The sequence below is a fragment of the Labeo rohita genome, chromosome 5 (assembly GCF_022985175.1).
Source record: "Labeo rohita strain BAU-BD-2019 chromosome 5, IGBB_LRoh.1.0, whole genome shotgun sequence".
Lineage (NCBI taxonomy): Eukaryota > Metazoa > Chordata > Actinopteri > Cypriniformes > Cyprinidae > Labeo > Labeo rohita.
The window spans coordinates 19,858,112-19,870,841 of NC_066873.1; the positions used below are offsets into that span (position 1 = coordinate 19,858,112).

Sequence of the window (12,730 nt, forward strand, 5' to 3'; positions counted from 1 at the left end):
TGTCATGACAGTTAGGGTATGTTGAAAAACATCAAAATTTTCCTACATCCCTGCAGAAGTACTGACCCAGTGTTTATAAAGTGAACATGCAAAGAACATCAAACACCCTTTAAAAAAACTGTAAAACAGTTGATGTAAAAAAACTGTAAAACAGTAAGAAGACTTAGAAGTTGGAGAAGAAAATGAGATGAGTTTTTTTTTCGACCTACCTTAACTGTCATAAACCAGAATACACAGAGTTCATGCAAAGCTAGACAAGATGAGCGTTTGGGGTTAAAATGTATATAAATTGTTTTTTTTTTTTTTTTTTTTTTTTTTTTTGTTTAGAAAATAATCAATCGTTTCACTAGATAACACCCTTCTTCTTGGGTGGGATCATTTAGAGCCCTTTGAAGCTGCATTGAAACTGTATTTTGAAAGTTCAAACTCAGTGGCACCATATCAGTCCATTATATGGAGAAAAATCTTGAAATGTTTTCCTCAAAAAACATAATTTCTTTACGACTAAAGAAAGAAAGACATGAACATCTTGGATGACAAGGGGGTGAGTACATTATCTGTACCTTTTTGTTCTGGAAGCGAAATTCTCCTTTAAGCCTGTATGACTGTCCTTCTTTAGTGAAAAAAACAAAAGAAGACATTTTAAAGAATGTTTCTGTTCATACAATAAGTCAATGAGTTCTAATGTTCTTTTCAAAATTTCTTCTTTCGTTGTTCACAGAAGAAAGTCACACAAGTTTGGAAAGACATGAAGGTTAGTAAATTATGGCAGTTTTTTTATTGTTGGGTAAGCTATCACTTTAGTAATCACAATCACACACATTCCGTCACCAAGTCCTTCTCTACCAAAAGCAGGTGCTTTTTCCCCACCAAGAGTAGCACAAGTTCCCAGAGGAAACTTTAGTTTGGCTGGTGCTGGATTACATGTGGATTAGTGCTCCTAATGGCCCTGATCTCTCCTAATTCCCATCAATCCTTCTCATCTGAAACATGAAGAACTGAAAGAGAAATCACAAAAACCCAGCTTACGCGAACTGGAAATTCGGTATGCACTGATTTTTCTGTACAACAGAAAGGCGAAGCCGCTCGTTAACGATTTTCAATGTTTTTTTCTCTAAGCTATTGAACTCCCCACATTCTGTAATCAAGAACAGAGCCTTTCGAAATCGAAAAAAGAAGTTTCCTCTTCAGACAGTTCCGCTAATTAATGTTTGCTTGAGGATGAGAGAAACGTGTCGCCGTAACCTTTCACAGCAAGCCGCGTGAATTGGAGGATATAGTGTTGTGGGGCGCGAGAGTGTGATTGAAAAAAAAGAAGGCAGAAGAGATCCTGATGAGGGATAGAGAGCTCTTTTCCCCTGGTAGCAGTTGGTGACTCAGTAAGGGAACGGATGTGCCGAGCCGAGTGCAATTAGCAAAGTGGCCCTAATGCCAAAATCACACAGAGAAGAGCAGAGGACGACAGACCAACCCTCTGGAGGAGAACACAAGCCTCGGTGTCGCGTACATCGCGCCGTATGTCTCCTCATTCCAACAACAGAGAAAACAGTACTGCTGGTTTCAATTGAATAAAGCTGCTGGATCAGAAGGTGGCACTCAAAACAAATACAATCTGATAATACCATCCTCCTCTCCACTCAATATGGTTTATGTTGGTGTTATGCTCAAAAGCGTTTAGAATCACTTCAGCTGTCACTTGCTCAAGTGCAGTCAGTGTCCGTTAATGGATGGCTTTATAATATATTTTGGTTTTGACTGTTTTTTGTGCTCTCCAAAGTGATTCATGGCAAAGATAGCTTGGCAGTAACAAATGACAAACAGGGCATCTGATGCAGATATAATAAAGTCCATGTCGTAAAACTGTCATCTTCACCAATACGCTAAAACCGAGAACATCTTTAGCTTCATCAATTACCTGCTGCACTTTTCTGACAGTCATAGCACTTTATCCTCTCTCTGCATATATATATATATATATATATATATATATATATATATATATATTGTCTGTTTGTTTTTTTGTGGCTGTGTTTATATAGATGTCAGGACTGCAATGTACAAACATGCAATGTTGGTAGAACAAACTGCTGAAAGGAGATTGGCAATTAAATTTTATGTCAATGGTTAACTGAAACATAATTTCACCTACTTGGTGGACATTTTTAATGATGTTTTGAGCACTACTGTACTTGCAAAATTGCTTAATATTTTCACAACCAAATCTTTATAGCTGTCAGCTATTTCACAGGTTTCTGAAACAAACTTCTGAAAAAGAACAAAAAAAATGTGTCTTGAATTATCCCACAATGATGATTCATAGCGACTTATTCTTAACAGTACTGGAAATGATGAATTGGTGACCCTGGAAACATCTTGGTTTTAGTTCCAGGTTTTATTCCGCATATTTTCTGCAAGCAGCAGTGCACTGTGACTAAGGTTACAAGCAAAACAATAGAGCAGAAAGCTAAATGCATCTATGTTATGACGTGAATACAGTAACGTTTCTACTGTTTTTGAATATTAAACACAACAAATATCTTTATATGAAATATAAATATGAAAATTCAACATTATCAGGTTAAAGGAAAGGAGCAAATACACAGGAAACACATCTAAAATGAATAGGTCTAATGTATTCTTGTACTGTAATGTATTACAATGTAACACATTCATTTGGTCAACTTTAAAGACAATTTTCTCAATATTTAGATTTTTTTTGCACCCTCAGATTCCAGATTTTCAAATAGTTGTATCTTGGCCAAATGTTGTCCATACATCATACATCAACAGAAACCATACATCAATAGAAAGCTTATTTATTCAATGTATAAATCTCAATTTAAAAAAAAAATTACTCTTATAACTGCTTTTGTGGTCCAGGGTCACATATAGAAATTTGTTTAGTTAAAGGATTAGTTCACTTTCAAAATGAGAATTTAATCATAATTTATTCACCTCTATGCCATCCAAGATGTTCATGCCTTTATTTCTTCAGTCAAAAAGAAATTAAGGGTCTTCAATGGGAGCCAGTGGGTTGAGGGTCAATACTGCAGTTTCAATGCAGTTTTAATTGGCTCTAAACAATCCTAGATGAGGAATAAGGGTCTTATGTAGCAAAACTATCCAGCATTTTCTAAAAAAAAAAAAGAAATGTATGTACTTTTTAACCACAAATGCTCATCTTGCACTAGCTCTGCGAAGCGTATCTACGACTTAAAGCACTGCGTAATCACGCTGTAAAGGTCACATGTGATGAGCTGTTCATCTGTAGTTCAGTTCAAAAAGGTAGAGCAAAAAACTCATTTCTCATTTTCTCCTCCAACTTCAAAATTAACCAACATCGTTGTTGGATCCTTTGTTTTTTATAAAGGGTATTTGACTTTCTTTGCACGTTCACTTTGTAAACACAGGGTTGGTACTTCTGCCTATGTAATGGGTGACCTTTCCAACATGATTATGTGAAGTCATGGACACAGAGCTAGTGCAAGATGAGCATTTGTGGTTCAAAAGTACATGTTTTTATTTAATTTTTTTTAGTAAAAAATCATTTAGATACATAAGACCCTTATTTCTCGGCTGGGATTGTGTAGTGCCCTTTATAGCTCCACTGAAATTGCAACTTGGACCATCAGCCCAATGATCCCCATTGAAGTCCACTATATGGAGAAAATATTTTCCTGAAAACGCAGTTCAGTTTTAAGCGTCAGATCAGGTAGAAATAGCTCCTTATTGCTTTAACAGGCCTCTCAACCAGTAGAACACATTTTGAGTCATGATATTCTATTGTACTGAACTAAACCTGATTCAAGCATCTCTAACTTCTGTATGCTGTGTTAAGCACAAAACATATTAGCTATCACTGCAGTTTTCAAAAATATAGAAATTACAAGATGGTTTTGACATGGGCAGTGAAATTACTCATAATGTGTGTGACCACTTTCATAAATCTTTCTCCTTTCATGCAATATAATTTCAAAGAGCTTGTTTTGATTTTCATTCAAAACAAGATCAGTGTTTTTCTTCTAGCTATTTCTCAGACACACGCAAGACGAATTTGATATAAGCATTCATTGCATAAAAAGCAACAGACCTAAGGACATTATTCTCAATAAAGGAAGAAGCCACAAGGTTGCCCCAGTTATAAGATCTTGAGGAACAGAGAAAGAAGCCAGAAGGTTTCCATGTGTAAAAATCTCAAGAGTTTATCCAGGGCTCCATTTATTATTTATAAATGCTTTTTTCAACATCTTTATCACTGACTGTAAGATTTTCCCACAGTTGGGATGCACACGACTCAACCATCTAAAGAACTTTTTGACAGTGCTCAACAATTTAGACATCACAAAAGCAGACTTCCATTAGTTACCGGACACTTGGAGATTAGCAGCTTGGTGCGGCGCATATTGAATTATGCGATGGCGTCGCATCAATCAGAGAGCAGTGACGTGCATTCATCGGACTGAGCAAAGTAATGAAGCCCTAAATCTCCCTGCGGGTTTGTTGTGGCGCCGTTCATCTTGCAGCGTTTTAATTGATTTCGGACTTGCTCACGAGTAAAGGTGATATGCGTTGCTGCATGGGGACAGCTGATGAAACCAATGTTTGTGCTGTGTTATACGCACAGGAGTGTAAAGCAAGGGCGTGAGGAATTTGTGAAATATTATTTCAAATTCATACAAAACAGTTATTTCGTAGTCATAGTCTATATACAGTAAGGCCTTACACAAAGGCACTGAAGAGACATTCATAATTTTGTATAATATAGTGTAGCATAGCCATGGGTTTTTATTCATTATTATTTTGATTTATGAGTAAAATAAATAAGGTCTGCAGTTAACATTACTTAAAGAGACATAAATGAAACAAATTCATAGCTTTAGTGAATTTTGAAAATGTTTTTCTTTATTTTCTTTATTTTTGTTGTCATATTGGAAGCATCAACAGCATTTTTAATGGCAAAAAAATGTTTTTAAAGCAACAAACAATAGACAAATAGGCTTCTTACAACATTGCAATGACATATTTAAGATCTATTAATTTGTTATTTGCTAAAAAAAAAAAAAAAAAAAAAGAAGTGAAAAAGATTTCAGTTCTCAAATGTAACCCTGGACACACAAAACCAGTGATTAGGGTAAATGTTTTGAAATTGAAATTTATACAACATCTGAAAGCTGAATAAATTTGTTAAGATAGGACCATATTTGGCCTGAGATACAACTATTTGAAAATCTGGAACCTGAGGGTGTAAAAACTACATAAATACATTAAAATATTGAGAAATTCACTTTTACATATTACTATTATTATTCAAAAATTATGTTTTGATATATTTACGGTAGGAAATATACAAAATATCTTCATGGAAAATGATCTTTACTTAATATCCTAATGATTTTTGGCATAAAAGAAAAATCTCTTATTTTTGGCTATTGCTACAAATATATCCATGCTACTTAAGACTGGTTTTGTGGTCCAGGGTCATAAATTGCTATCAAATTGCAACTGACTGCATTAAAAAAACTAGTGTATAAACAATTTTCATTCATAAATTCCACAATTAATTACAAAGAAATGGAAATTACCACAAGTAAATAAATAGAAAGACTGAAATATACAAATAAACATACTGCAATAATCTCTGTTTTATTTATAACTTAAAATATATTTTTACACTTACACAGTTATGACACAAAACAAGTCTCTTAAAATAATGTTAACCACAGACTTTTTTATACCCAGTTTTACTTATAAATATTAAATCATGACCCATTTAAGTATTCTAAGTAAATAAATCTAAAATACTAAAAAAGACAAATTGCTTTGTTCTTCTTTTGAACATAGCTTTAGATAAAAGTGTCTACTAAATGCCAAACCCAAAAGGAAATTCCCAGTCCGAATTAGCTGGTTTAGCCAACAAACTGACATCACAACTAATCTATTGGCTTCACAACAGGAATAAATCTAAATTGGTCATTCAACATCTAAACTACAGCTGCTGGTACAGATGAGCCAGTGCTGCCTCAACAACGGCTGTGATCTTCATATGTTAAACTGAGTTCGACTCAATAATAACACGCCACCTACTTACAAATGTGAGTGTTAAGTAATGTACTACCACTAAGTGCAAAGCTTCCCTTCACGGGTCACATCTCAGCATAATGGGATCTCACAGGCATGCTTCGTTTTAACATAAAAGTCACTCTCACACTCAAAATACTACAAAAGGTTGTTACACACAAACACACACACTGCCAATAGATAGATAGATAGATACATCTTTTGACCCAGAAAAATGTGTATTGACCACAACAGTTAAAAAAAGGGGGGATCAGGAGGATCAGATCGAACCCGGTCAAAACATTAAGAAGGTGTGAGAGCGACAGTCAGATTTCAGACTGAACAGCAGAGACAGAGACACAATCGGTAGGCTAAAGGACTCTTCTCTCACACACTGAGTCTCAGCCCAGCTCTTTGTCTACGTCTGTCACATTGAACTGTTTTCTTTGGTCTGCTCTGACTCGTTCTCCCATGAGACTGGATGGCTCATTGGTCTTGCTTCTTTGTGCTAGCCTCAGAGCATCACTCCGTTCCTGCCGCTTGTCAATACTGTGATCAATGCGAGCGCGCAGCCAAGTCCTGTGACTGGCAGATCTCCTTGCAACGTATTTGGTGCCTTGTTAATCAAGTGATGTTTATGAATTGCTCATGCATTATGAATCTCGTCTGCAGTAAGTAAAGCAGACGAATAAGAAAAAGGTATTCGCTGGAGGAAACGGAAAGCGTTGTCCCCATAAAACCTCCTCGCTGCATATGCACGGCAGTTTTGTAAAATATAGAGTGGAAAATCAATCCCAAAAAAGGTAAGGTCAAAAGGGCAAAATAATCTCCACTTGAAAATAATAATGCAATTTTTTTTTTTTTCAATAATTTTTCTATGTGACAGAAACAATACAGTCAAAAGATTAAAATAATCTCCAAATGAAAATAATAATGCTCACCGTAATATAAAACAGTATAGTCTTGTTTTATACACAGTCAAACCAAAATTTATTCAGACACCTTTAACATTTCTCACATTATCATAGTTTATTCGCTAGACTGTAGAAAATGGTATTAAAATAAGACAGTTAAACTGTGTCAGAACAAATTCATCTTGATAATATCACATAACTTTGATAGAAAGGTAATTCTGACAACTGCTATATGACAATATTTACACTGCTATCAATATGTTGTTGACCAATAATTAAGCAATGCTTAATTTTGGAAAAAAAAAAAAAAAAATACACTTAAGCAAAACATGGTCAGTTCAAAGTGTCTGAGTAATTTTTGGTCCCAAATTGTTATCAATTTTACTGGTAGTCCACTGTATGAAGAATTTTTTTGGGTATAATGTCACATTTTACTTTATTTTGCTATCCTCACTTACACTAATGAACTATAGTGTCCTGCACCCTCTAGTAAAAAATATAAAAAATCATATCTGGTGTCTGAATAATTTTTTGTTTGACTGTATATGTGTGTATGTGTGTGTAGTGGTGTTAAAAGGTTCATCACACTTTTTCGCCACTTTGCATTCAATTGCTAACAAAAAAAAAAAATCAGAAACTCTGAAAACTCATAAAATCATACAAATTGTAAGTGTTAAAAAATAAACCAAAATTATTTGTTCTAATAATAGCCTTTTACAGTGTAAAAGAAATCTAAGAAGCCTACAAGATATTATTTTCCAAACAAATAACTGCACACTAACCTTGTAACGCTTCCGAAACGGACCAGCAAATATCTAATAATAATAATAATAATAACAGACTATTTAGGTTTGTGCTGCTGTTCGTAATCATCCTGGTACAATGGAATTGAGTAAAAAAAAATAAGAGCACAAAAGACAACAAGACCACAGTGCCTGTTATTCCTGTCGTACTTCAGAACAGCAAGAGATGTGAAGTCCGTGTCGGAGCTCAAGTACAGCTGACACTAAAGCAGCCCAACATCCATCAGATGCGCTTTCAGGCACAGCAGCGCAGGTATTGTCTTGCTGTGGCAGCCAGATTAACTTCCTTATCGATGCGATCTACACAAATGCATCACGAGATAAACAAGAAACAACTCGGCGCTCTTCAGCGCTATCAAGCATTTGATGACTAGAGGTAAGTCTCCAGACTTACACGCTGACATTAAAAAGCAATAATTGGATAATTGGCCTGCATATTTCCCGAAGGCAACTGATTCTGATACTACGGGAATCACGCTGAACTAAAACTGCTTATTGGCTGCAGTAGAATAAAACTGAGTTAGGCCAGCGTACACTAGGGATATAAGGCAGTAAAGTGTGTTCCGATACGGAACCCGATACATAATTACTTTGCTCTCAGTTTAGTCTTGCTAGACATAAAGAAGCATCCACTTCTCGCGCGAAGCTCCTCAAGAATGTAGCACACTGTAGTCCGTGCTTTATTCTCGTGGATGTGCCTAGGACAACATTAAAACACAAACAAGACAGCAGCGCAAAGAAGAAACGCATTCCACCTGCTGTGTGGTTAAAGTGCTCTAGCACTGAATGTGATACGGGCTACGGCCAAGGCATTGAGTGAAGTAGTTCAGCACCAGCACAAAGGACAGCTCCACTGCATCAAGATAGAGATCTCACTTCAACCCTCACTGAACGACTCACCTCCGAGAGAGCAGAGCAAGGTGTAAACAAGCAACAGGATCTCCAGGCGGCGCATCCCCGACCTAAGCCCTTCCAGCCACCACATCGTGATAAACTGACTGTTTACGCCCCGACGGCACGGACGCGATTTTTATATCGCTACGCTTGTCCACATTTTCAGCTCTTGCAACGGACCAGCTGTTCGCGCATGACGTAATAGTGAAGAGGCTATTCCGAGAAAGCCCCGCCCCTTCTCTGCTGTGATTGGAGCTTCGCCACACATCCATTCAATTGATTGGCGGAGGAGAACGTCAGTCAAAGGGACTGGCGTCTCGCTCTGTCCTGGTAGGAGACATGAGTGGTTTGTCGGACAAATGAGCAGCATTTCAAGTTTACTTTCTCAAGAACCAAGTTACGGCGATGCTGTTCCGTGCATTCATTTTTGTGCGGCGTTTTTTAATTATTCTCTTTTTTATGAGTGGAATTTACAACAAATGCTTGATGGCGAAGAATGCGCTGAACGTAATGATTTCTCTTTTTCATTTGCACCGTCACTAAAGCGTAATTTTATTACTTTGCAGGTAAACAAAGGAAATACTATTAACATAGTTACACTTGAGATAATATTCATTAGATATCGTAGACTCTGTTAAAGACGGAGGACAATACTGCCATCTATTGGCCACCAACTGACACTAATATCTCAATAAGAGAACTGAAAATGATTCCCGCTGAAGCATTAAACACACTGGTTTACTTACAAACATTTTCAAAGTGTACTATATATGTTCCTAATTTAATCTATAAGCAAGCTTGCCCATCTTTGTTTTTTTTTTTCAAAATGGTGAACTTATGTTGAATAGTGTTTAAAGGCAATTTACAAATAAAACCAAAAAAAACATGTTTACTATAGTTAACCACAATCTAATTTTGCCACGCAACCATAATTTAACCATGGTATGTGTAGTAAAACGGTGGTTATACAAATGGTAGTCAATACGCCAAATTTTTTTTAAAGGTTTTAATTTTTGTAAAGGTTGTGACAGTGCAAACCCTTACAAAAATTGGCCATGGTTTTTTAATGTAAATTAATTACCATTTGTATAATAAGTTTTACTACAAATACTATTGTTAAACTATGGTTAGTGTAGCAAAACCATCACTTTGTGGTCACTATGGTTAATTTTCATAAGGGAATCACCAATAGAACTGCTTTTAGGTAAATATGCCACCAAACCTACATTTCGTCAGGCAAATGCTTTGTATTTAACTGTATTAACTGTATTAAGGTTGTTGTTTTTTTTTGTTTTGTTTTGTTTTGTTTTGTTTTGTTTTGTTTTTTTTTTTCTGGTGTTTACAGTAATATCTAAAAAACTTAGCCTGGAAATGTGATTCGGTAGGAGGAATGAGCGAAAGTTAACTGAAGTTAACTGAGCACTTGCAAAATGCGCATCTTGATACGGTTGTTTCCACGGAGAATTTGAATTATCGCTGGAAAAAAAAATATTTAGATGTTAACCCTAACCTATGCATTCCAATGGCTGATTATTACAGCCACAAACAGCTCAAACGACGCTAGTCAGGTGTACTGAAGCTCATACGAATAAACACAGCCTGCACTTCTTGTTGTTACCGCTAGATATCGCTCCTACTCCATCACAGATAGTAGTGCCAGACATGATTGTACTCCATTCTCTGTAATGATGGTCTGAAGTGAATAAACATTTCAAACTTTGTCGACCTTTGCAGACATTTTTTTACATTCTTTCTTTCGCTAATTATTAGCCTATATTTTTTCCTGCTGTTCGTTATCACCCTGAAGATAAACAATAGTTGACTAAATAATAAAATAAACATAAGTAAAATATAATGTACATAATGAGCCGAGAAAATCGTACCGGGAGAAGCATTTAATTTCTTGTAAACCAATATTGTTTTTCATTGCATGTTCTAAACTCTTTATTTTGACACCTAATAATATCTCCTGCTTTGTTGACTTGGTGTGTGTTTATAGTTTAATGATGTATGTGTTGAGAATTCATTTCATAATGAGTCACTTTCTGTTTGTCAGACACCATCACTGTTTTTGACAAGTCTTAACAGCTCCCAGATGCCTCTCTGTAGGCCCGAGGATCCATCATGCTGTTTTACTTTGGCCAGCTGGCCCCCCTACAGCCGCTTGAAGCTCACGTGCTCACGCTTACTGCTGTCAGACCTGCATGAATTCAGACTGGAATGGAGGTCAGTGGGGAAACTCTGAGTGTGTGTGAGAGTGTGTGTGTGTGTGTTGTTTGAGTGTGGAAGTGCGGGTTTGTGGAAGACCACCCACATTAGGCCGCATGCTTATTCAGCACTTGTGGTCTTTCTAGTCTTGTCCACTGCTGCTCAGACTAGATAAACTGATGACTCATAAGAAACAGTAAAACAGAATTTAATTTTCAGCAAGGAAACAATAAGCTGTCAGAAGTGACAAGAAAGACATTTATAATGTTACAAAAGATTTCAATTTTTTAAATTAATGCAGTTCTTTTGAAATTTATATTCATCAAAGAATCTTGAAAAATGTATCACTTCACAAAAATATTAAGTAGCAGAATTGTTTTCAACAATGATAATAAGAAATGTTTCTTGAACAGCAACTCAGCATATTAGAATGATTTCTGAAGGATCATGTGACACTAAAGACTTGAGTAATGCATGCTGAAAATTCAGCTTTGCCATCACAAAAATAAATTACGTTTTATAATATATTAAAGGAGAAGTTCACTTCCAGAACAAAAATTTTCTCACCCAAACAATTTACTCACCCCAGTGTTATCCAAGTTGTTCGTGTCTTTCTTACTTTAGTCGTAAAGAAATTGTTTCTTGGGGAAAACATTCCAAAATTTTTCTCCATATATTGGTCTTCAATGGTGCCCACGAGTTTGAACTTCCAAAATGCAGTTTAAATGCAGCTTCAAAGGGCTCCAAACGATCCCAGCTGAGGAAGAAAGTTCTTATCTAGCGAAACAATCGGTTATTTTCTAAAAAAAAAAAAAAAAAAAAAAAAAAAAAAAAATACAATTTATATACATCTTATATACACCTCAAACGCTCATATTGTCTATTCTCCGTGATGCTTTTTTTGGAAAATAACCGATCGTTTTGCTAGATAGGCACAATAGAAGTCCACTATATGGAGAACAAATCTGGAATGTTTCCTCAAGAAATATAATTTCTTTACGACTGAATAGAGAAAGACAAGAACATCTTGAATGACAAGGGGGTGAGTAAATTATCTTAAATGTTTGTTCTGTAAGTTAACTTCTTTAAATAGAAAACAGTTATTGTAAATTAATTTTTTAACATAAATGCAGCTTTGGTGAACATAGGAGATTTTAAAAATAAAGTAAAAAAAAAATAAAGTAATTGTGAGATTAAACTTAAAAGAACAAATAACAATAGTCACAATGTCAAGTCAATGTGAAATAAAGTTACATTTGTAGGATACAAAAGTAACACTGTGAGACAAAGTCACATTTTGAAATAATTGTGCAGTTAGAAGAAATAAAGTTGCAATTTTGTGAGATGAAGTAACAATTATCTTTTTATTCAAATTTTATTTTATTTGAAGCGGAAACTATATAGACATACAGGATGATGTTTTACACTTCTGTTCCCAACTATCTATACTCCATTTCAAGGCAACACTCAAAAAAGGAACACCAGTCAAAATCTACCAATGCTTTATTCTCGGTGCAGTCAAAACAACAATGTCTAACAAGGATTATACAAGTCTGGTATGCTAATGCAGCATCTAGTCTAACTGTACAGGCATATGTTTGAAGCAGGAGGTTTTAGGGCCGATATCCTGTGTTATAAGGTCATGCTCTTCTTAAGTTCTGTGGTTTTGTCAAAGGTTCAGTAAACTAAACCTGAGTTGTGGTAGGAAACCATAACAGGTGCATCCTGAAGAAAAGAACTGTTTAACTGAGTCACTACAAAAATACAGATTTTTCTTTCAGGGATATAGGAATGAGAGGGAAAAGAGCTGATCTGACAAAAAGATGGTTGCATTTCGTTAGCGGTCAGCTTTCA

The 12,730-nt window shown here is 35.6% G+C and overlaps 1 protein-coding gene across 1 annotated transcript in view; it reads right to left on the reverse strand.

Moving 5' to 3' along the window:
- tmem8b (transmembrane protein 8B) overlaps window positions 1-9,359 on the reverse strand; it is a 170,617-nt gene extending 161,258 nt beyond the window's left edge. Inside the window, exon 1 of the mRNA XM_051110840.1 lies at window positions 8,675-9,359. Coding sequence (XP_050966797.1) covers window positions 8,675-8,759 — 85 coding nt within the window. The 5' untranslated portion in view covers window positions 8,760-9,359. The remainder of the gene's footprint in view (window positions 1-8,674) is intronic.
- Window positions 9,360-12,730: the final 3,371 nt, after the last annotated feature.